Raw genomic sequence first — 24946 nt, forward strand, 5'->3', positions numbered from 1 at the left:
TTATCTCCCCTACTTGTTTTCTTGTTCTTGGTTTCTATGGTTTGGTAAATCATGAATTTGTGATCATTGCCTAATTCCAGTTTTCATAACAATGGTATCAGAGCTTGGCTGCACTCTAGTCTGACTGTGGGAGGCAAGCAACATGATTTTCTCCAATCTGATAACTGTAGGATCCCGTAGGATAGAATAGATGCATCTTGCAAGAGGTGTGAGAGCACAATGAAATATGGTAGATCTCTATATGATTGTGAGAGAGAAGACTCTCTTTTATAGAAAGGGGGAGAAGGTAATACCTTCCCTACATAGTGGCAATCAGTCCCTACATCAGTGGGAATCAATCCCTACATCAGTGGGATTTCCTTTTACATCATCACTTAGGTCACACACTAGACACATCATAGCACTTGATGTGCCTTTACAACACACACAAACACACATGTGACTCCCCCTAGATGCACATATGCATCATAGAGCAAGCCCTTGATCATACCTACCCCAACAAACCCCCCTCAAGGGATTGCCTCTTGCAATGTCAAGGATTCATCTAGTCTCATAGTTTCTCATGCCATCTTATGGTGGTCAAGGATTAATCTATGGCTAGGATCTCATGCTAGCAAGGGTTCCCAAGGGTGTGAGTTTTACAGAAATGGGATAGTCAAAACACATATCACATGGTCTACATCATATGGTGACCAGAGGTGATTTACATAACATATTCTTTTTGGAGTACTACTCCAGCCAGAGAACCTCAAAATTTTGACCAAGTGATGATTTAAAAAAAAGACAAAGTGCCTAAAAGGCATAGTCTTCATCATGTGGAGACTTATCAAATGAAAGTAGATTGGCAGTTTCTGACTTTGTAGCTTCTTCCTTTTTGGCTCTACAATACTTTTCATGCTGATTGTTTTTGCCACAATGTTTGCATGGATTGATCTTGAAGCAATCTTTTGAGAGGTGATTTGTCTTCCGACAATGTTGGTAAGGTGAAAACTTGCCCTTCTGAATTTTTATGGCATAGGCTATGTCATTGCCTCTCTGGTAGGTTGTGTCATTGCCTCTCCGGAGTTCCATGTGCCTTTCTTCTTCTTGAAGAGCAGAAATAAGACCTTCAAGATTAGGATTAGGAAGATTTTTCAAAGTGGTAACAACATGATCATAATCTTCAGGCATACTTTTGAGCAACACTGCCATTGCATCATCTGTAGTGATTGGAGAGTTGATAGAAGCAAGTTGGGTCATGAGACTCCGCATAAGATTGACATGGGCAGCCAGAGGAGTGCCACTAACCATCTTCAATTCAAAGAAAGCAATCTTACGTGACAATTTTGAGATGTGAGAGCTAGCACCAAAAATAATGTCAAGCTTCTGCCAAGCTTCTGAAGGAGACTCTAAATCAGAAATGTGATGAATATAGTCATCTCCTAAGCCAAGAGCAATGATGCCATAGGCTTTCTCCTCTCTAGCAGGATCTCTTGCCGGATGTGTCGGAGCTGAGGATTCTCCAGCATTAGAGGCTGTTGAAGAAGTAGTTGAAGCAGGTTTGACAAGCCCCCAGAGGTTTTCCCTCATCAATGCAAACTTAATCTTCATCTGCCATGTGTGAAAGCCTTTACCATTGAACTTATCCATATTCAAGATGGTAGCCATGAGAGGGTCTAACCCAGAATGGGCAGTGTCTACTCTCTTACAAGGCTAGAAAGTGTTGAAGAGCTTCAAAATACAAGCATTTAGAATAGCAAATGAGAGAAGAGTGTGAGGGAGAGATAGAGTAGGGAGTAGAGAGACACACTCACAGTAGTCACACACCAATGGGTGGGGATAAAAGAATGAGTGGTACCTCCCCAAGTACACACAAGTATATATATATATGGATAAGACTAGGGTCACTAAGTACCTAAGTACAATGTGTACTTAGTGTACTTAGTAGTACTAGATTAATACTGTTACAAGGGTGGCCAGTGCCTTTACCCCAACAACCTCCCACTTAAAGGCAGTGTGCCCATAAGAGAGAGTAAAAAAAAAAAACAGCAATATACATCATTATGTACAGGACCAGTTGGTCTGCTTATCCAATACCCATAAGCCGTCTGCAGTGTGCAAACCGCTCAGCAGCCAATCCTTTTGTCAACAGATCTGCTGGATTGTCATCAGTGTGAACTTTCACAAGCTGAAGTTGCTTGTTCTCAAGCACCTCCCTGATAAAATGATACTTCACGTCGATGTGCTTCGTCTTTGCATGAAAAACAGGATTTCGTGCCAACTGTATGGCACTCTGACTGTCACAATGCAACAATGGAGTATCACTAGAGTAGCCCAAATCTGCCACTAGCCGAGATAGCCATATAGCTTCCTTGCACGCCTCAGTGGCTGCAATATATTCAGCTTCTGTAGTAGACAAAGCAACGCATTGCTGCATTCTAGATACCCACGACACTGCACCTCCAGTGAAAGTGAAAACATAGCCGGTAGTAGACTTCCGGGTATCAGGGTGACCGGCATAATCAGAGTCTGTATAACCCTGCACTTTTGCATCTTGACTGCCGAAACATATACACAAGTCCTGTGTACCCTTTAGGTATCTCATGACACCTTTCACTGCATTCCAATGCTTCTTGCCAGGTTTAGCCATGTATCTGCTAACCACTCCCACTGCAAACGCAATATCGGGCCTGGTTGCAACCATAGCATACATGAGACTGCCACAAGCTGATGCATACGGAATCTTTGACATCTCAGCTCTCTCAGCATCTGTCTGAGGGCTGTCCAAAGCGCTGAGTTTCACATAAGGAGGTAATGGAGTACCAATACTCTTCCCCCCCTCCATGTGAAATCTCTGCAAGACCTTGCCAATGTATGCCTTCTGAGACAAGTATAGCAACCGCTTTTCCCTATCCCGAAGTATGCGCATACCCAATATATGGTTGGCATCACCAAGATCCTTCATATCAAAGGTCTGGTGCAATCTCTTTTTCAAGGCATTCATTTCGTTATGAGATTTTCCAGCAATTAACATGTCATCCACATACAAAATGAGGATAAGTAAACTGCCATCTGAAGCTTTCTTGGTATATAAGCAGTGATCAATGTCACTTCTCCTGTAACCCTGGGTTCGCATGAATGTATCAAACTTATGATACCATTCCCTGGGTGCCTGCTTTAGACCATAAAGACTTTTCTTCAGTCTGCATACAAGCTTCTCTTTGCCCTGCACTGTAAAACCCTCTGGCTGCTGCATAAAAATTTCCTCATGTAAATCACCATGAAGAAATGCTGTTTTGACATCCATTTGGACCAAATCCATATCTGCATGTGCAACCAATGCTAATACAGTTCTGAGTGTTGTCATCTTGACAACGGGAGAGAATATCTCCTCAAAGTCAACACCATATTCCTGCTTGAACCCTTTGGCAACCAGTCTGGCTTTATGCCTTGGCTTTTCACCAGGTGTGACTTTAAGTCTATAAACCCATTTGCATGGCAGTACCTTTTTACCAGTAGGCAAGGGTACCAATTCCCAAGTGCCATTCTTGTGAAGACTGTCCATTTCAGACTTCATAGCAAGATCCCATTGAACCTTGTCTGCCCTCTGCCTAGCCTCTTTGTAGCATGAAGGCTCTCCACAATCAGTGAGCATCAAATAATCAATGCCTGGAACAAATCTTTCTGGCTGCCGCGTCTGTCTGGTTGACCTTCTAACCCAAAGACCATCATCTTGAGCTGGCTGTCCAGCCTGTTCATCATCCAGATAAGGTGGCTGTTCCATGATTCCTGGCTGCATTTGCGTGTCAGGAAGATCACCTAACTGTGCCTCATCCATTGGGATGTTTTCTGCCATAACTGGCTGTCCATTTGGATCTGCTGCAGCATCATTTAATGGCTGATTATGCTGCTGTTGTGGCTGATTTACAGCCTGTCTGTGTTGCCCATGATGCCTGTCATCATCAATAGTTACTTTTAAAGGTTCCTGCTGTACAACAGGTTCCTTGAACATGATGGTTTCATCAAACACGACATCATTGCTGCGTATAAGTTTTCTGTTCTTGGGATCCCAAATCCTGTAGCCCATCTCACCTTTGTCACCGTAACCTAGGAATATGCATTTAAGAGACTTTGGATCCAGTTTAGTTCTGTCCTCCCTGCGTACATGCACATACGCGACACAACCAAAGACCCGTAGGTGTTTGTAAGACGGAGGCTTGCCCGTCCATGCTTGTTCAGGCACACCACCACATAGTCTCTTGTTTGGTGACCTGTTAATAAGGTGCACGGCTGTCTTTACAGCTTCAGCCCAAAATGTGTGGGGCAATGCAGCATGTGACAACATGGATCTGACTTTCTCTTGAATGGTCCTGAACATTTTTTCAGCTGTACCATTCTGTGGAGGATCATATGGTGCAGACAAAACCCTTTGGATACCCTTTGCCTCACAGAATTCTTGAAATTCTTTGGACAAGTACTCTCCACCATTGTCAGATCTTAAGGCTTTCAGTTTTTTGCCTGTCTCATTTTCAACTAGGGCAACAAACTTAGTGAAAGCCTTGAACGTATCACTCTTCTTTCTGAGAGTGTAAACCCACACTTTGCGGGTGGCGTCATCTATGAATGACAGTATGTACTTTGAACCTCCTAAAGAGAGTGTAGGCATCTCACACACATCTGTATGTACTAGCTCCAAGAGCTGTAATTTCTGATTTGACCTTCTCTTATGAGGTATTTGTACTTGACGACCGTAGAGACAAAATTCACATTTCTGCAAATCTGAATATTTTAGACTCGGCAAGTAACCAAAATGAGCCAATTGCTCCATTCCCTTAATACTCATATGGCCAAGCCGGCTATGCCACAATGAAATCTTTGGCAGCTCGGTGGCATTTACATCAGAATGCGGACAATGTCCAACATGAAGTGAGTACAAAGTATCAACCTTAGGACCCCTGGCAATAGCCATTGCCCCTTTGCTGATTTTCCATTTCTGATTACCAAAGGTGGTAAGATAACCATCATCATCCAACAACCCTGTGGAAATCAAGTTCTTCTTCACCTCAGGAACATGCCTGACCCCTTTAAGCATTAACTGCTGGCCATTTTCAAGAACAAGCCTGACATCACCTATACCAATGATAGAACATGCATGGTTATCACCAAGAAAGACAACTCCCTTCTGCCCTCCTGCATATCTGACAAACAGATCTCTGTAGGATGTCACATGAAAGGAAGCACCTGAATCTATAATCCAGGAAAACATATCTGATCCATCACCAGCATGAAGTGTATGAGCCTCCAGTGAAGAGGTGAAACATATCTCATGTCCACTGTCACTGTCACTAACATAAGTAACATTCAGCTCCTCTTTTTCTTTGCCCTTAGACTTGCCTTGAGCCTTGCCTTCTTTGGCTCTCTGGTCATTCTTCTTTTGAAAACACTTTTTCTCAATATGTCCCTTCTTGCCACAATAGTTGCATACAAGATCACTCTTAGAGCGGGACTTGCTCCTGTCTCTTTCTTTGTCTTTTCCACGTGTTTTGGACCTGCTGCGTGCATTCAAAGCATTTGACTTCCCAATAGCATTGTTCTTTCTGTTCATCTCTTCCTGTAGAAGAGCACTCTCCACATCTGCAAATAACAGAATGGTTTTTGAGTTGCTGGTAGAAGTCCTGAATGTGTCCCATGACTCAGGTAGAGAACATAGGATGAGTGTAGCTTTCAGCTCATCATCGAGCTTCAACCCCTGGTTGATCACCTGGCTGAATATGCTGTTAAACTCAATAATATGAGTGGACATAGCTGTCCCCTCCTTCATTTGAAGACCAACAAGCTTTTTTAGCCAGTAAGCTTTTCCCGTGGCACTTTTCTTGGCATAGGTATCCTCAAGACGTTGCCACATCTCCCACGCAGTAGGTTCATCCCTGATGCCTACAACCAGTGAATCAACAACTGTAAGCATAATGGTCGACCTGGCCAAGCCGTCCATCTTCTCCCACTGCTCATCAGTAATGTTGGAGGGCTTAACACCCTTCTCCTTTATAGGTTTGTACTGGTCCTTCTGCATCAACACATTGTAGCACTGTGTCCTCCATATGTCGTAATTTTTAGCTCCTTCGAGCTTCTTTATCTGGAACAAGGACGACACGTCGCTGCTGGAACTCATGGTAAAGAAAATAGAGTTTGACTCCCTGTAGTCGTGCAATTAAGCACTAGTTACTCCAAGAAAATTCCCCCGCAGCGGAAGTACGATCAGAAAATGAAATTGGTACTGTTTCAGTGGCATAAAACCAACTGAAAGTCTTTCTCCCACTTGCTGCAGAAACAGTACAGCAAGCTGTTGTTGTCTTGTCAGCTGGCGAAAGTGCGGTACAGCTGCTTTAAAGTGCTCCAGAAAAAACCCAGAACTGATTTCTTAAAAGATAGCAGTACTTTTTTTTTTTTTGACTTTTTGACAGTCAAATCTGGTCAAACTTGCTGTTTGACAGTCCCGGACTGTCAAAAAACAGTGAATCTCTGATTGTGGATGAAAATCTCTGATTTTAGACCTCCATATGCTCCAGAAACTTCCCCCCCAACTGAAAGTCACAGTTTGGAAGTGAGATTGCTCAAAAGCCCTTTGAATGCATGAAGAAAATCAGAGATTTGACCTCCAATTGAAAAAGATTGACCTTTGACCAAAAAACACTGTAAGTCAAATTTGCACTTTCAAGGCATAGTAGTGCTCCACGAGATAGCCTGATGCATGTAGAGTGCTCCCACGTGACAGATTGCCGGTCAGGCTACAAAAGCCCCAAATTTGACTAAAGTCAAACTTGGTCAAAATCGACCAAATCTGTACCAAATGTGGATGTACTTGCAGCAACAAACTAAAGCATTTGTCCCACACATATTAGCATCAAAAGCCCCTTGAATTGACTGCACATTCCGTGCATTAACACAGTAAATGTCATCAACTACAGCTGCTCACAAGGCATGTAACCTGCACAATAGCATACACTGTATGTGTCTGAACAGATCTGACCAATGCATATACCCAATGCCAACACTGTGTACAATCACTGGCCAAGTGATAAGACCTGTCTCAACACTGTTTGCGGCATAACGCCTCAGTGCGAGTGTAAGCCCTGCCCCAAGTAAGATACCTGGCTCACAGATGGATGTTCCTGATGTCGAGAGAGTGGGAGGTTTACCTGCGTTTTGCAGATTCGCCCTGCAACCTTGCAGCCACGCCCGTCCGTACGGCTGTACGGACGACGTACGGCCGTACGGATGTGTCCGTACAGCTCCCGCGCCCTTGATCTGCAGTCGATTTGCAGCCTGCGCGATGCAGCTGGTTTGCAGCCTGCGCGCTGCTCTTGCAGCCCGCAGTCTACCGCCTCGAAGTCTGGCCTTGCAGGTGGCCTTTGCTGTAGCGCCTTCGAGATATTTTGCAGCCGCCTTTGCTGCTGCACCGCCCGCGCCCTCGCACTTGAAGTCTGCACCCTAAAGCCCTGGCCTGCGTCGATACAGCTGCGCCTTCGTGCCTTCCCGGAGCCCTTGCAGCCGCGCCTTCGCGCGTTGGCTGCGCCCTTGCAGCCGCCGTTGCAGCCGCGCCTTGCAGCCTGCGCGCTGCAGGCTGTTCCTTGCGCGATTCGTCCGTACGGCTGTACGGACGTCGTACGGCCGTACGGACTTGTCCGTACGGAACGTACGGTAGGGGTAGATGGGAGTGAAGGCGGAGGGAGAGAGCCCGTTGGCTCTGATACCAGTTGAGAGAAGAGTGTGAGGGAGAGATAGAGTAGGGAGTAGAGAGACACACTCATAGTAGTCACACACCAATGGGTGGGGATAAAAGAATGAGTGGTACCTCCCCAAGTACACACAAGTATATATATATATGGATAAGACTAGGGTCACTAAGTACCTAAGTACAATGTGTACTTAGTGTACTTAGTAGTACTAGATTAATACTGTTACAAGGGTGGCCAGTGCCTTTACCCCAACAGCAAAGGCTTGCAACCAAATTCCATACTACAAAACATAATGGAAATGATGTTTTCACTTGCATGCTTCATAGAGGTGGCTAAATGAAAGCATTCCAGGCAAATCCAGGTGTAGCAACTTAAAGCAAAGCTGTAGCCATAGTTGTACTAAAGCTGTTCATCACTTTAAAACATCAGAAATGCTAAAGTAGCATCTAATGTAGCATCAAACTCACAACATTGTCAAAACTGTCCAAAACAGAGACCTGAACTTGGAGGGTGCAATTGTCACAGCTCATAGCTCTATTCAAGGGGATTTTTATGCAGGAAGACGGGCCTTATACCAGAGAAGGGCTACCAGCAAGGAGAGGCGCAATGTTGCGTCAGGTCGCCATAGCCAGTAGCTTGAAAGTCAACTGGTTTTTCGTCATTTTCTCCTCCATCTATTGTCCAAATGAGCTCAGATTTCAGCAGCAGCTTGCCCTCAGTGTCGTCCAGCACGGGCTCAGAGGAATTTGCAGATAGGTAGGTACAGAGGCAGAATTGCACAAATGTTCGTTGAGGAGTGTGAGTGTTGGCATTTCACTTACAATCGAAATTTCAGCAAATGCTTGCAGCTGGAAGTTCGCCCATACAAGAGGAGTTTGCAGCTCAGAGGGTTTGGGCAATGGTTATTTGTAGGCAGAGAACAGAGCTCTCAAAGATTTTAGGAAGAAGGAGGAAAATGGAGAAGATGAAGAAACTTGTAGTTTATGCTAGAGATAGCATCTAATGCTAGGCTAGGCAGATCTAGAACCTAAAGCTCTGATGCCAATTGTAGGATCCCGTAGGATAGAATAGATGCATCTTGCAAGAGGTGTTAGAGCACAATGAAAGCAATATGGTAGATCTCTATATGATTGTGAGAGAGAAGACTCTCTTTTATAGAAAGGGGGAGAAGGTAATACCTTCCCTACATAGTGGCAATCAGTCCCTACATCAATGGGAATCAATCCCTACATCAATGGGATTCCCTTTGTCTTACATCATCACTTAGGTCACACACTAGACACATCATAGCACTTGATGTGCCTTTACAACACACACAAACACACATGTGACTCCCCTAGATGCACATATGCACCATAGAGCAAGCCCTTGATCATACTTACCCCAACAATAACTTAGTCGTTCTCACTTGATTGCTAGGTTTTGAATTTGTATGCAAAAATTATCTGAAGTTATCCTCCGTGGAAGAGATTTGCTAAGTGACGAAAACGGCCCAAATTGGCTTGTTCAAAGGGTATGCACTGGTTCTTTTCAGTGGTTGGATCACTATATTCCGACTTAAGGTAAGAGATTTATGGTTATTTCTTTTCATTGCCTACTGTCAACGAATTGGTAGAAGTAGTCTTTGGATAGGAAGATAAACAACCACGACTAGAGATGACTTAATCTTAGACATGAGGATAGAAAAGATTCATATTCTTATAGAATGAATGATATTTGAAGGAATAGTAGCGTCATGTGATTTTAAGAATGAAAGTCATATGAAAATTGCAACAGGGATGTCACTCTCCTAAGGAAAAGACACAGCTATTTAATTTGGAAGAAAGCAATAGAACCAAATCATGAATCGAGAGCTGTAGATGAAACAAGAACAAATAGATGCACTATATGCATGTTATTGCTTCGATAACAATTGGTAGTTTATCTTGTTAGCATAGTAGACATTATCAAGCATACAAGCATTGTGACGAGACAACCAAGGCATCTCTAGATACATCTTTTATCATTCTTCTTTCTTTTTACTTAATTGCTTTTCTTAAGTTGCATATGATGAGGTCACTATGAAAGAGAGACTCTGTGATGAAACCATTTTGAACCACAAAGTTATCAAACCGACGATTGAACAGGAAGCAAAAGAAAGTTGATTGGGGCTCTGCCAAGCAGGTAAGATTTGGAAGGACAATGTTTTCCCATATTTTCATTTTTCTTACTCTCATAGAAGTACTCATATAGAGACAAGAAAGAATGATATGGCGACGGAAGGGAATAATTGAATTTGAAGAGAAGTGATAGATCATATTAAAATATCATGAAAAGGAGAATAAAATATAATAGTCTATATAGGATGTAGGATAATATAGGTGAGCTATGAATTTTTTATGATTGAATAAGCATATTATGTGCATTGATAAGGATGAGAAAACGTATATCATGTGGTATGTATAAAATAAGAAACACAATTACTTAGAGGGCTTGTATCCTCATTGCTTGTTTGAGTAGATGCCAATCCTAGCTTATTTGTAGGTAACAAAATTATTATTGTGTGATACATATGGTATGCTTCGATAAAGTGTTCTACTAAAGTGAACTGAATTGGAGAAAATTAAAGAGAAAAAAATATATAAAGGCATGATTGTTCGTTGGCAAGCTTTTTGCTCAGGTAATTTCTTTACGAAATTACTTTTATAGATAACGAAAAACAGCTCGTATGTTAGATAATATCTTCTATGTAATTTCTTGAAGAAAAATTTGATCATGGCAATTTGATCTACTTATGCTCCACACAGCCAGACAATGCCTATGCCATAGGGCTTCTGAGCCAGTTCATGCATTGTCCCACAGTCACGCATTGGAATGCAGCGAAGGGGGTTCTCAGATATGTCAGGGTACACTCTCTTATGGGCTGCATTATGCTTCAAATGGTGACATTTCTCTGAGTGGCTTCACCGACTCAAATTGGCCGGGGGACATCGATGATCGCAGGTCCACTTCCGGCTATTGCTTCTCATTGGGCTCAACGTGCATCTCATGGCTCAGTAAGAAGCAAGACCACGTTTCTCTCTCCTCCAGTGAAGCAGAATACAAAGCTGCAAATTCAACCACTATGGAATGTATGTGGTTAAGGAGGCTTTTGCATGACTTGCATCATGCTAAGGATGGTGACAAAACTCCAATCTTCTGTGATAGCCAACTTGCATTGCTATTGGAAACAATCCTGTATTTCATGCTCGCATGAAACACATAGAAAATCACTATCATTATGTGTGGGATTGTATCACAGATGGCTTCATTGATCTCACAGATTGTTTCACTGAAGACAATGTGGCAAATTTCTTCACTAAAAGCATGTCAGCGCCTCTCTTCACACGACATCCACATGGCTTGGGGATACAAGACATTCAATCAATGTCAAGGGGGGTTGTAAAATGACATTGTTTTCTTTTGTACTCCCATAGGTTGCTATATCCACATGTGGATGAATTTGTGCAACCATGGTACTTTAGGTACTGCAGGTGCTTCTGAGATCATTCCAGGTTCAGCCATATCATTGAGGGGGGATTTGTAGAGATACATACAATGATATGGTGGTGTAGGATAGACTAGGACTAAGTCTATTTGAGTTTTTGTGTGCTCGAGTACTTGGACTATATATACCAAGTACTTGTACTTCATTTGGTTGAACATTTCAGTTGGAGTCCAATTGTGTTCACTCCTTGTTCTCATGTTCACAACTCTTCTCCATTCTTGTTCCTACAAGATATTCTTCATGGGTAGCCGACTTTATGTCCTTTTTCAAAGCTTTGGGCAGCAAGAGTATCCAATCAATGTCCTTCACATAAAACCTGCCTCTTATTGTAGACGACCTTGTCCACTTTTTTACTAGAATTCCACACAAGTACCCTTGGTAGGGTGATATTCGGTGGCCAGTCACGTAGTATTGGCTAACGCATGATATTTTCTCCTTATTGATGCTTTACACAGTGATGTAATGTCAAGTACCCAAGTTTACCAAATTCATATTTACTTGGATCAGAATAGCATGTCTACTATGAGAGCCTATGCTGCATGAAATACCATCAGCTTTTGAAAGGGAATTTTGTTTAGTTTAACTTGAGGTAGAGGGTGATTCTTTGCGCTACAAGCTCCTGGTTTGAAGTTTCACCATTGATCACTAGCCTTACAATCGAAACTACCATTGCATTGCACATTGCACTCCTCTCCTTGAAGATGTTTGGAGTCCTAGCTTTTCTTAAATCTTCATAAATGTTTTCCTATGGGAGCCAGTGCTTTATTGATAGCTGGTCTTTTGTGCTCATGTCATGGTTTTGGATCCATCAGAACCACTCTCACATTTGAACACAAGATAGGATAGACTGCTAGGCAACTCTCTATCATGAATTATCAGTATCACTCAATGAGACCAGCTAACTTGTGCATACTAAGAAATAAACATGCTGCTTTCTATAGGGGAGATCTCATGCCATGCATGGGTCTCTTGGCCTCTCCGTACTGCTTTAACCATTATCAAGGATGAAAAGTCAGATTCCCTCTTTGTGCTCCCCTTCTCGTCATTTGTTCTCATGAACACCACTCTTACATACTTTTACTTCGGGGGAGGGAGACAAACTTTGCCTTCTTATCCGGGCTGTACATATTCTAGAGCTTTATGTTTGCCAAGTTCAGCAGTTGGCCATAAGGTTCGCCAGTAGATAGTTGTCCAACAAGCAGATGATAGCATTATTGACCCTTCTTAGAGTCTTGGGTTCTTAGAGTCTTTGCATCTCTCAATCATAGCATTTCATCTATTTTATATAAGTTGCTGACCATATGGTTTGACGAGGGATATGGATTCATCAAAGGGTGTATTCAGGATGCACAAGATTGCAACGATGAGGCACAGACCTAGGGCCACAAATTCTTTTTCACAATCATTCACTTCCATAGCGTTGGCTTGATCTTTTGGGTGAGTTTGTGCAGCTGAGGAAAGGTTTCAAGTGATTTTCCTCATAAGACTCTATTTGCCTTCAACCCAAGATGTGCAAACTAAGGTAGGAGTTCTCTTTTCTCTGTGTATTCTGTTTTACTCAATAGAAGATCTCTTTTGCAAACGACAAGAAGCCACCCTAGATATAAACACATGTTTAAGAAAATAAAAGAAGAGGACAAAGTATGAAGTCTGTAAAGGCTCTGTTTGTTTTCACAGCTTTCATTCAGGAATTTTACATCTGACTGTGACAAATGAATTAAAGATGGCGAATTGTAGTTTCAAAATCTCAAATCAGAGAATTCTTACCAATATCTTAGCATGCTGCATTGCTAACAAGGCAGCAATAAAGAATGTCTGCAAGAAATACAAATGTGAAATCAACTGAGCTGCATGTAAAGCAAAATGTGCAAACCGCTCCCAATAAGTCACATTAGAAATAGGAAATATAAATCTATTTCGATATAGCTGACATTATCCGGAAGTAAAGAAGCCTTTGATAGCTTACCTTGTCACCAATTTCTGAAATAAAAATCAATGCAAATGCAGCTGTAAAACCTGACTTAGTGATGGTTTCCATCAGAGCAATCGGACCCCCACTACCCACTGCCACTGCCACAGCCACCAATGCAGTTACACCAATCAGGGTTGCCACTGACACAGCCATGTGTAAGGTGCCTTTCTGTTCGTTCCTGCCAGAAAATGAAATGGAAAACATATACCTTCATAAGACTATATATCCAATCTTACAAATTAATACAAAATTTTATATAACAAGCAAAAGAACAAAAGAGAGTTTTTAACAATGTGTGAATGAGAAAAATAAAAAAGAAGCAAAAGAACTTAGTAAGCAAAGCTACACTTATGTTCTCATCAGTACCCAAGCATAAGCTGCCCTTTGGGTTTCGAAAGATTCCAGAATCTGATGAAAAGAGAGTAGGGTCTGCTACAATTCAACAGATATTATAAATTAAAACATCATGGAGCAGCTATGAAACTAGCTGCAAGACAAAGGTATTATTATGAAACTTTGCAGGCCCTCCCTTTGCATAATGGGGAATGCTCTTTGTAGGGACTTCATAACAGCCATCCAAAACGAATGACCCATGGCTTCATATCCCTGGTAGTGGACTTTGTTCCCATTGTGGAGAGATACTCTTCAAGGGGTACTTCAACACCACACCGTTGTCCTACCAGATTTTCATTTGGGCAACCGTTGCACTAGATGGTCTTGTATCACTTCCACTGTGATGCTCTAGAGAAATGGAGTATATAATCATGAAAACCAGATCGTATTCAAGCTTTACAAAGGTGGGTTTAAGTGACAAAAAAGGAGGCACAATAAGCAGCAGACATTGAACAAAGACATATCGTAATTATGGAATGGGTTGGAAAAGCCTTAGTAATTATGAAATGGGTTGGAAATTGGGTGCTTGAACTGGTCAAAGTGCATATGTGACTAGGGAGATTCACACATCAAGGTCCATGACATCTCGTCTCTGCTCTCGGCCCGCCCCACTGGGGTTACCGTTGCCCTCATCCACAGGGCCACCCGCCGCCCCCGACGACCGAGCTCGACTAGGCCGCGTGACGTCAGAGGCCAATCATCTATCGCAGGGTTTTTTCCGACTTCCCATTTGACGGCCCCTCTATGATTGGTCTCTGACGATCACCACCTGCACATGTATATTGTATCTCCCCCCTCTGCCCCACTTTTTTGTGCCCCCCCCTTCTTCTTCTTTGTATCATCTGGAGGTAGACACATATTTTTTGTATCAGGACTAGACACATAGTCCTTCATAACCTCTTTTTTTGTAGAAACGGTTGGTTGGCCCGTTTTGAGACCACCACCGTTATGCTCATTGTATCAGTTATCTTTAGTCTCATAGACCTTCACGGTCTCCCGAAGACTTTAATAAACTTTCTTTCTTTCTTTCTCTGTTGCATTGTAGGTCATTTGTGTGTTGGATTTGCAGTTTCCTAGTGCTGGAAAAAGTGTACATTTTTAATACATAACGGGGGTCCATTTATTTATTTTTATATTTTTTATTTTTTTAAAACTATAAACATGAAAAGAGACTTTGATCAAAGAAATTGGAGTTGAAGGTGAAACCCGTTGGAATGAGATCTAGCCAATATAGAAGTTATTGCGCCCCCATGGCACATGAAAATTGGCCATTGAACACTAGGATTGGAAATATAGAGGATGCCTTACAACAAGTGCTAACTCAATAGTTGCACACTAATGACATCAAGAAGAGTTAGAAAGGTCATCCATGCACTTACTAATAGGTGTCAATGGAATCTGAATCCAGTGTTCAAATGTTGGGGAAAATCAAACAAAAACGGCTAAATATAGAAAATTAGGACTAAAAGGTATGCAGGTCGTATGAAAGACAGGGACTTTAACATCATTGAGGGATGGCTTCCCAAATGGCATGAGGATTTTTCCATTTGTAAAGTCACTAATGATATCAAAAAAATCTGCGAAGCTACTCACATGCTTACCAAGGCAGCGAATAGGTAATGGATAACACAACAAAAGGATGGAATAGCTTCAGTTACGTGGAACAACTTTAAACTCAAGTTTAGAAAACACGTTTTGCCACCTAATGGAGCTTCCAGGGCATGGGATGAACACATGTATCCTAGACAGAAGAATTTATTGATAGCGTATTCCACCAATAAATTTATTGAAATTGTAATGAAGGTCCCTGACCCACTATCGTAGTTTCTTTTCAAGTTAGATATTATATGTTTAGCTTGAACAATCCAATCAAACTAGAATTGAGAGGCATGTATGTCAACATACTTGATGATGCAATTGCCATTGCAATAAACTACGAGAATATAAGGGGCATAATAAGTGGTTTTGTGCATCCTAGGTCTAAAATAAGTACCCAAAGAAATCAATCTTCCAGAGGAAACTTTGTAAGAAAAAGGAACATACAACCAACCAATAATCAAGCCAAGCAAGCTGGGATAACTAATATTGTTTCCCAACCAAGTACCACCATAGGGGTTTTTAAAAAAGAGTGTCCCCTATGGTAGCGCGGGCTTGGTCAAAATCTTCTCTGACTCTAGAGCGAAAAGAAAATGCAACAAAAGGACTCCGGATACCTTCAGCCATACCTATGGAGGGATTGACCAAAGAATAAAGGTCGTCGAATGGCTGAGATAATTATCTCAGAATGCGATGCAAGAATGAAAGAGATTCCTATATTAAAGAGGCTTCAAATCCATTTAGCGAGATTGTCTTACAAGTCAAAAATTGTTTTATTATGTGTTTCTGTTTAAAAAACTTGCACTTGATAATATCTTATTAATCCTACAGCAATGGGATATTTGACTTTGCTAGAATGGAATTAATAAAAATGAATGGGAAAGTGACAAAAGATAATGTTATTGTGATGTTGGACTTAGTGTCAACACCATCATATTATTGAGTCTAAACAGGTGAAAATATATAAACTTAAAATCAGTCCATCTGACTATGCTCATATGGTTATGATGGTAGAGGGAAGTCCAACAGAGTGTGGGACCAAAGGGTACGTAGTGGGAACTACCTGGATTTTGAAATTATCAGGCTTGTTCATGTAGCTGTAGCTCTTGGAATGGTGTGGCATTCATGTTGTAGATTTGGTAAAAATACATCACTCGTTTAAACTAAATGGTGTATCATATATTATTTGAGGTGAAAAGGATCTACCTAAAGGTCCTTTAATCTTGCCTATGGAAGGTCAAAAGACTGCAGGTGAGTTTTACTCCTTTGTAGTGTATTTGTTTGTTTAAACTAAATGGTGTATCATATATTATTTGAGGTAAAAAGGATCTACCTCAAGGTCCTTTAATCTTGCCTCCTTTGTAGTGTATTTGTTAAGTTGTGCGAGGATGCACCAATAGATTCTTTTTTACCTAAGATGTGGGGATCACCTAATTAGTCCACCAGACTCTCAATGACCTCTTTGATAGTTTTAAAGATGAATTATCCAATGGTTTACCTCGGGGGAAAAATGTTTAACATAAGATTGACCTTATTAGCACTAACCTATAAATAGACCTCTTTATAGGCTAAGGTTTATTGAAGAGTTGAAGAGCTAAGGTGCAAAGATAACTGGAAGAACATATCAAGCTGGGGCAAATTCGACCCAATTTCTCAACTTGTGCTTCATTGGTGATATTAAAGAAAAGAAAGATGATACTTTTCAGTTGTGTATCGGTTATCGAGGTCTTAATAATATCACTGTTAAGCACATGTATCCAATTGCAAGGATTGATAATCTATTAGATTCATTACATGGAGCAGTAATCTTTAGCAAGATTAATCTGGTTGAGAACAAGGTGGTCTAATGTTAACTACCAAAAGTCCCCTTCCACGGTCAGAACCAATGCCAGGCAGTTGTCTACAACTTCATTGTCAACAGCTTCGCAATGTAACAGGCCAATCTACTCACTAATCAAATGTGACACATAATGGGTATGCAAGGGAGATCTCCACCCAGCCAATTATACCACACAGCAGATTCCTTCATCACCACACACAGTATCGAGACAGTCCCCTAGACCCTAGAAGCTCCTTCAAAGTTCACATACTTTGCATCCCTTCCTTAGGCATCTTCCTTGGAGTATTCTCATGCCCCTCTAAAGGGATTAATGGACTCTTATCCTCCTTGTGTATGTGGTAGATTAACTATAAAATCCATCATCTACCTGATGGTATTTCCAATGGGTGTAAAAGGCCAAGTGGCTTCACCCACTCTGCCTTACTCACTTGACACTCGTGTAACATATTAATGCATATGTTTCTTCATCTTTGACAAAAAAAAATCACATTTTACAAGCTTGTATGTCTTCTCGACACTTGGATATCTTGCACATGGGCTATCATGGCATTGATGAATGATCTTGTACCTAAGATCAGTCGGGTTTACTACCTTGTTGTTTCTCTCAAGCATCCCATCATCCATGGTATATCTCCATGGAGTGATTAAGGGTGAGTGTAGGCATATGTTTCTCATGTAGAGAGGCACATGGGTCTCATGGAGGGACTCACATGGATGATGGCAATTATACTTTGTGGTGATGGATGTAAACAAGTGTATGGATGTGGATGTAAACAAGTGTGTGGCTCCTAACCCTCATGGGCCTCTATAAAAGAGCCTAAGAGAGTCTTATCTTATGAGACTGATGCAAGGATTGAACTTTGTATAGTCACTCCATCTTGTGGTCTATCCTCTTATCTTCTCCCTCTCTCATTAATAACAAAGACATCACCATACGCAGCTCTATACGAGAGATGTCGACCTCTCGAGCCACGGGGAAGTTCTCCTTGTTGGGGACTTTAATGCGAGGACAGGGGCTCGTCAGATACCACTTCTCGACTTCAGAGACAATTCCATTTTATTGCCAAACATTGATCATGAGGACGCAGGTATGATGCGAGTTCCAACAGCTGATAGACGAGCTCCTGTCACTTCTTACGGGCAGGCCTGTTAGATCTAGGTAGGATACATGATCTTGTCATTTACAATGGTCTTGATAGATGGCCCTCCTCAGGTGGTTTTACCTGCTTCCCACATGGAGGAGGCTCTAGCGTTGTTGATTACATCATGGGATCCCCTACCTTCACATCTCGTATCACTGGATTTACTATCGCACCTTGTGTCCCCCTGGGGCTGATCACACATACCTCTTCTTTAGTATCCCTACACCCCATCTCACGATGCCTCCCACACCACAGCTTACTCACACCACTTATCATGACATACACTTCAACTATAGCCTCTCACCTATATATTCAGCTCGCCTTTACACACTTCTCACATATGTTGATTTTATATCCTTATTAGAGGACCGTGTTGCTCTGGTCACCCGCTCACTACACGAGGCTGCCCTTCATGCTTTTCCTCACACACCTCGCTCCACTCCCCCACCACCACCTTGGGACCGTCCCTTGTAATAGATGGTACTATGATGAGTGCAAGGCTTTACGCCATCAGCTTAGATTCGAAACCAAAAACCACCTCCCGAATGAACCAAAGACGCTACGTGAGTATCGTCAATTGGTATGTAGGAAGAAGCTAGATTTCGTCCGCCGAAACTAGGAAGGACTACTGAATATTCTGTTTAGTAACAACTTTAAGGACTTTTGGCATAGATTTCTAGAGGGGCGGTCCCCTTCACCACACTCACTGACACTGAAGTCTGGCATAATTATGCATGCACACTTTACGATATCCCAAATCAGCCAGCTCCTAATCTCTCACACATACCCCGCCCCACATCCTGCACACTCTTTACTAAGGGGGGGTCTGAAGGATGCTGTGATGAAAATTCATAACAGCAAAGCGAAAGATCATGAGGGCCTATGCATTGAATTCATTGCATATTGGATTAATCTCCTAGCCCCGATCTTAGCAAAGCTCTTTAATGAAGCAGTCTGTTTTGGGTTTCCACTCACCTAGACTGTCAACACTATGTCACCCATCCTCAAGGCAGGGGATCTCATGAGCCCGGAGAACTACGGGACCATTATGATTGGACATGTCATGTCCAAGATTTATGCATCAGTGCTTGATTCTGAGGTCATTCGCTTTGCATAGTGTCGGGGACTTAGAGCAGTTGGACAAGCTGGATTCGGACGTGATCATGGGACAATGGATCACATTCTCACACTCAGGTGTATCATCGAGGAGGCGAGGGCACGAAAGCAGAGGGTGTATTGTTGCTTTGTGGATTTCCACAAAGCCTTTGACACGGTTCCGAGAGCCCGTCTCCTTCGATGCCTACATGATTTGGGGTATGACCAAGAGATCATTTGGGCTGTCATGGCACTTTACGAGAGAGTCTCAGGCAGAGTCCGGGCAGGGTCGGGGTGGATAGAGGAGATCATGACCACTATTTGGGTCGAACAAGGGTGTCCTTTATCACCTACCTTGTTTGGCCTCTACATTGATGTGCTTGAGACAGTTATGGAGACACTGGAGGGGGGGGGGGGATGGATGCTCTCCAGCTAGCACACTGATCCGGACATTGCTATATGCAGATGACGTGGCACTTTTGTCTTCATCAGTAGAGGGCCTCCAAAGACACCTTGATGCACTACAGTCCTTTTGTGAGTCCCATGATTTGAAGGTCAACATTGGTAGAACCAAGGTCATGGTCTTCAATACATCTCGAGCCGTTATGCGTCGGGAGCAATTCACGTTTGATGGATCGCCTGTTGAGATTGTTTCGTCATATACATACCTTGGGATTATCTTCTCTGGACCTATCTTCACTATGAGACCCGCGATGCAGACCCGCTGAGCAAAGGAAACGCTTCATTGGCCAGATTAGAGAGGCAATGCTTCCGCTCACACTTCCAAGATCTGCAGACCAAGGGATTGCTGTTTGACTCCTTGGTCCGTCCTGTGGGGATGTACGACAGTCCTTGTTGGGGGCCAGATCTATCAAATATAGAGTGGGCTGGGGTGGAGCGGCTACAGGTTCTCATGCTATCATGGATGATCCACGGTAAGCGATCTGTCTCTCACCAGATTATTTAGGCTGAGTTTGGATCATCCCCACTACAGCTGGATGCAGTATTTCAGGTTATCACCTACCTATATCAGGTCAAGAGTTACAGGGATTGCACTTCTAGGTGCAGCAGATTACCTTGGCTAGCATTGTCCTCTTCTATGGCACTTTCAGCATTAGGTGACCAGAGATGCTGGTATGCACGCACAGAGAGATGGTTTGAGCGACTGGGCCTTCACATGGATAGACTCCCTCCCTTTTAGTACAGCATTGACGCGCCGCTCTCCTCTCTTGTCACAAGAGGTCAACTAGATTATCTGCGAGGATCTCTTACAGCTTCACACATTCCGGACCTGGTTGGGACCGCCAGTGAAGCTCAACTTCTACAGGGATCATTGCTTACACATGCAAAGAAGGCTAGCAAATGATAATAAGCTACAGAAGTAGGCAGCAGTGGCGTCCAAAAAAATACAAACCAAGCCTCATCAACACCCTTGAGATAACACCTTCCACCCCTAAGTGCAGCAGCAGCAGCCAAGCGGAAAGATCGGAATTACCTACACAAGGGGCCCCCATGATCACGACTCCCCCTCCTGAGTCCTAGTGGGTATTGAAGAAAATTAGTAGTGAGTACTAAATGGGTAGATAGTTGAAGCCATAACTGCCTCAGTCAACCCTTTTATCATAATCAATGTATCAATGTGGTTGTAGCAGCGGCTGCTATTCAATTTCAGCCAGTCTTGAATCTAGTCTTTTATGTCTTTGTGAATTTTATGGACGAGACTTATATTTTCTGCTATGCCATTGGTCTTGTGCTCGTAGATGTCTTTCTCCAAGAAGCAGGTACTTCTGGCAAAACCAATCCTCGTTCTAGTCATCCAACACGGTTGCTATATGAGGGTGGACCCAGGCTGCCACTACCAAAATTGCTGGATGTATAGGGTCCCAGACAACACACCATACCGTGGGTACTTGATTTGGTTATCTCCACAAAATAATGACATGATGCACAATGAAATTTCAGTCGCTCCCAACTTTGTCATTGCTATGTTATGTTGTTGGCAATCTCAAAATGAAGGATGTTTGCAATATGCAATTTTGCTTTGACAGACCGCAACAGCATTATTTAGGCCCTTCATAATTTCTTTTGTTCCACTCTTGCTTGTTCCAGGATAACCTATAGTTAGTCCGTGACTGCCATGTACTCCATGAACCTCATCAAACTGGGTCTCCAAATCTTCATATTCTGTTTGGCCTTCTTCTTCACTACTGCGAGCTCCAAAGTTATTGACCTCATGCTGAAGTATCTCAGTTTTAAGCAGCAACCACTCATTTCCTTCTTCAAAGCCTCTAAGCCTTGCAACTGGGACTTGAACATTGATCAGATGGATGCTATTTTTGCAGGAATTCGATTTCAAGATCTTGGTTCGTCTCAAACAGATGGCATGTGCGTGTTAATTGTTTTGTTGGAGGAACAAGCAGTGTAGAACAAGTGACGTAGATGTTACTGGTTCCTCCAACTTCCATGACACCAAAATCTTGAAAGCAATAAGCGTTTACAGTGCACAATAAAGCACAGTTATGTTCAAATGTTTCTGCATACACAGTGAACATGCACAGCAAACCATAAGTGCAAATTCTTTCCACCAAGCTTGCACAGGCCACAGCAAAGCACCATGATCTTTGAAATTGTGCCCCCGAACTGCAGAGGAACCTCTTTTCGTTCACACATAGCACAGGTCGATTAAGGGCTTTCATAAGCATTTGATGTGAACGCCTAGTCCAAGCTTAAGCTTGTATTCAAAGCCCAGTATGGCCTACACAACATAAAGTACACTTAAGGCTGGGAAAAAATGGGCCCCTCCATTTCACAAATAGAATTGTCATTGCTTGACGAATGCCCCTGTATTTTCAAATCAGCATCCCCAGTAAAATTCATCATTAATTTGTAGAAAATAAACCCTCTATGGAGTGGTAATGCCGATAATGATCTGCCACTTACTCATCAGCAAACACAGCATTGCTGAGTTCCTGCGTGTGGAACTCTTTTGGTTGGTGTCGAGTACCTCTATTGTCATTATCAGCTCCAAAATCAGCAGTTGAAGCATACACGCTATATTTAGAGAACTGCAACTTCCATGTGACTCCTCTTCGAGATCTCCCTACAATAATAAAGGAGCAATCAAATGATGAGAGAGACAGAGGCAAAAGGTTGATCAATGATCTAGTGACCTTTTTGTTCCGGCTAATAACGTCCTTTCGATTATGCATTCTTGGGCAAGCGTTAGGGAAACAATTACAAGACTTTTTTGAGTAATCAATGCCATCCCATGGGTAAAATAGCATTGCCGTGTTTTACAACTTTTGCATCGGAATAAACAAGATCACAAAATGATGTTCAAGGTGGCTTTCAAAAAAGCGCAAGTGATCTCTGAGTGCATCTCTGAGAGTTATGCATGCCATTGACGCTCATATTTTAGTCCATGCAAGATCAAGCGAGAGGCGGAACAGGGCTACTTTGTTTTTTCCAGAGAGAGGAGCTCCTCTATCTTTGTTGACGGGTTACAAAACTACGTCCATTCTCAGCACAATGCAAAAACTCAAAGGTATGTTTGGAGAGCGACCTAGAAAGCCCAAATGGAGCACACTCTTTAGAGGACATCGATTTAGACCGTCTGAAGGCACTTACAGGATTGTTTATGTGACGGCGGCGACAGTACAATGGCCACATTCCTTTGGTTATGTGCAATCATGCGATGTGCCGGAAGAGGAGGAATGTGTTGGACGTCCCAACGTATCGCCATGAATCCGGTGAGTCCTTTTTTGATGAGAGGCGATTGTGTTGGAGCAGCATTCAAGAGCAGAAAGTCGAAAAAATGTTCGATGTCAAAAAAAAAGAAACTGAGGTTGGCGATGAAGTCCGGTTATCCAAAAGCATACGTTGTGATTTGTGACAAGTGGCTTCAATGCTCAACCGTTGCCACATGGCTACACAACGCATGCAAAGGAAAATTGGCCTAACCTCACCTCACCCCGGTTACACACCGCCCTTGCCCGCCACGTGAGAAAAGGCATGGCCAGTGTCAAGTGTTCACAAAAAACCTGCATACTATATCACCTGTCAAAAAACATTTTCTCAATTTTGTACAATTTGATAAAATTTAGGGGATTTAGGGCCTTTTCCCACTAGCTTAGGTTACGTTAGTGAGCTAACATAACTAGTTCTGTTAAGTTAAAGTTAATCTTAAAATGGAAATTACATTTCCATTGGTAACCCCTAAGTGGGTTTAAAAAAATACAAAATGGTTTATCTCATTGATCCAAATTTAGTTCTTTAAAGTTAAGTTCACAATGGATTCTTCTTTTCAAGCCCTTTCAAACGAGTACCCATGTTGTATAGTTCCGAGTTGACCTTGACCATGAAATTTTCTTAATAAGAATCTTGTTTTAGGTATCATTCCCACTGAGTACCCCTGTTGTATAGTTCCGAGTTGATCTTGACCATGAAATTTTCTTAACAAGAATCTTGTTTTAACCACTACTCACCTTAAGTTAACCATTAAATTTTCACATTCATCTTCTTTCTCTTCTTAAAAGTCCTTATAGCTACACTAATGTGGACACTCTATTAAGAGCCTTAACTAGTGCTCCCTAACTGCTGGTAATGGGAATAGGCCCTTATATTTTTATGATTTGTGAGAAACATGTTTTATGTGAACACTGGGCCGTGTGTGATTACATACCAAGAGGACAATATAAGAATAACAAGACCTCCATGTGAAAATGGAGGTCTTGTTATTCTTATATTGCAACATATGAAAATGCCTGTGTGGTTTAAGTTTAGTGACTTATGATTGGTTGCGCATGTTCGAATCTTGTTGTCACACGTTGGGTGGCAATGGGCGAGGGGTAGTGTATGCCCATGATGATGGGCACCCCCCTTTTTGTGCGTTCAATCACGCCTAAGTCACGTGGAAGACATATAAGGGGACACCTATTACCTCGCTGGGGCAGGTACTAATGTGTAAACACCCTTACGGCCATATGTCATGGAGAGGGGAAAGAGGGAAAATAAAGGTATTCACAAACTAACCCCACCGTGGGCATGCCCAAGGATCATGAATGGGCAAGATTTCTCACCCCCACATCCAGCCCATGGCCCATATGCATTCAAGCGGGCATAGGCAAGCGTAGTCTATAAACACCCTGGAAGAGGAAGTTTTTCCTAGGAATATTCACATAACAATCCAAGGGAAGATGAGAGAGTGCTATAAAGAAATGTCACATAAATAAAGAGAAGTGTCACATCAATTGTTCCCAAGGGTGTGGGAAATAGCACCGTGTGGTCTAAGCTTGAAGTGGTCCCCCTTTGCATTTTGCACAGCATAATGGAAATCGCTATTTCCACTCTTTTCCCCCTCCATGATGAAGACCCTTATTTTCCCTCTTTTTACCTTAGCTCATCACCTGAAGCAAGCAAAACGTAAAATTTCAACAAAATGTTAAAGGGAAGCCTCTTGCATTTGAATGGCAATCTATGATAGAACCATGAATTATTTTTTGTGACTATGGGAGAAGGTTGGGTTTTTTGTCCAAAGGGCCTTCCATGTTTTTTATTTGTATTTGGTCAAGGTGACTTTGTTATGTCACGAGTGTTTTAAATGACTTTAAAATGTTAAGTTAGCTTAGTCTTCTTGCAATCCATCTAACTTCCTTTCATTAAAAGCAC

General features: G+C 42.3%; 1 protein-coding gene across 2 annotated transcripts in view; it reads right to left on the reverse strand.

The window, feature by feature from the left end:
* Positions 1–23124, reverse strand: part of LOC147898008 (protein PAM71-homolog, chloroplastic-like) — an 88468-nt gene extending 65344 nt beyond the window's left edge. For both annotated transcript variants that reach the window (XM_087380729.1, XM_087380728.1), the window contains exons 1-4: positions 22907–23124; positions 22220–22379; positions 13208–13391; positions 13009–13056 (exon numbers count right to left, since the gene is read on the reverse strand). In XM_087380729.1, coding sequence (XP_087236855.1) covers positions 13009–13056; positions 13208–13391; positions 22220–22379; positions 22907–23021 — 507 coding nt within the window. In that variant the 5' untranslated portion in view covers positions 23022–23124. The remainder of the gene's footprint in view (positions 1–13008; positions 13057–13207; positions 13392–22219; positions 22380–22906) is intronic.
* Positions 23125–24946: the final 1822 nt, after the last annotated feature.

The sequence above is a fragment of the Dipteris shenzhenensis genome, chromosome 10 (genome assembly GCF_047967505.1).
Source record: "Dipteris shenzhenensis isolate YYH24624 ecotype China chromosome 10, Dip_SZ_1.0, whole genome shotgun sequence".
Classification (NCBI taxonomy): Eukaryota; Viridiplantae; Streptophyta; class Polypodiopsida; order Gleicheniales; family Dipteridaceae; genus Dipteris; species Dipteris shenzhenensis.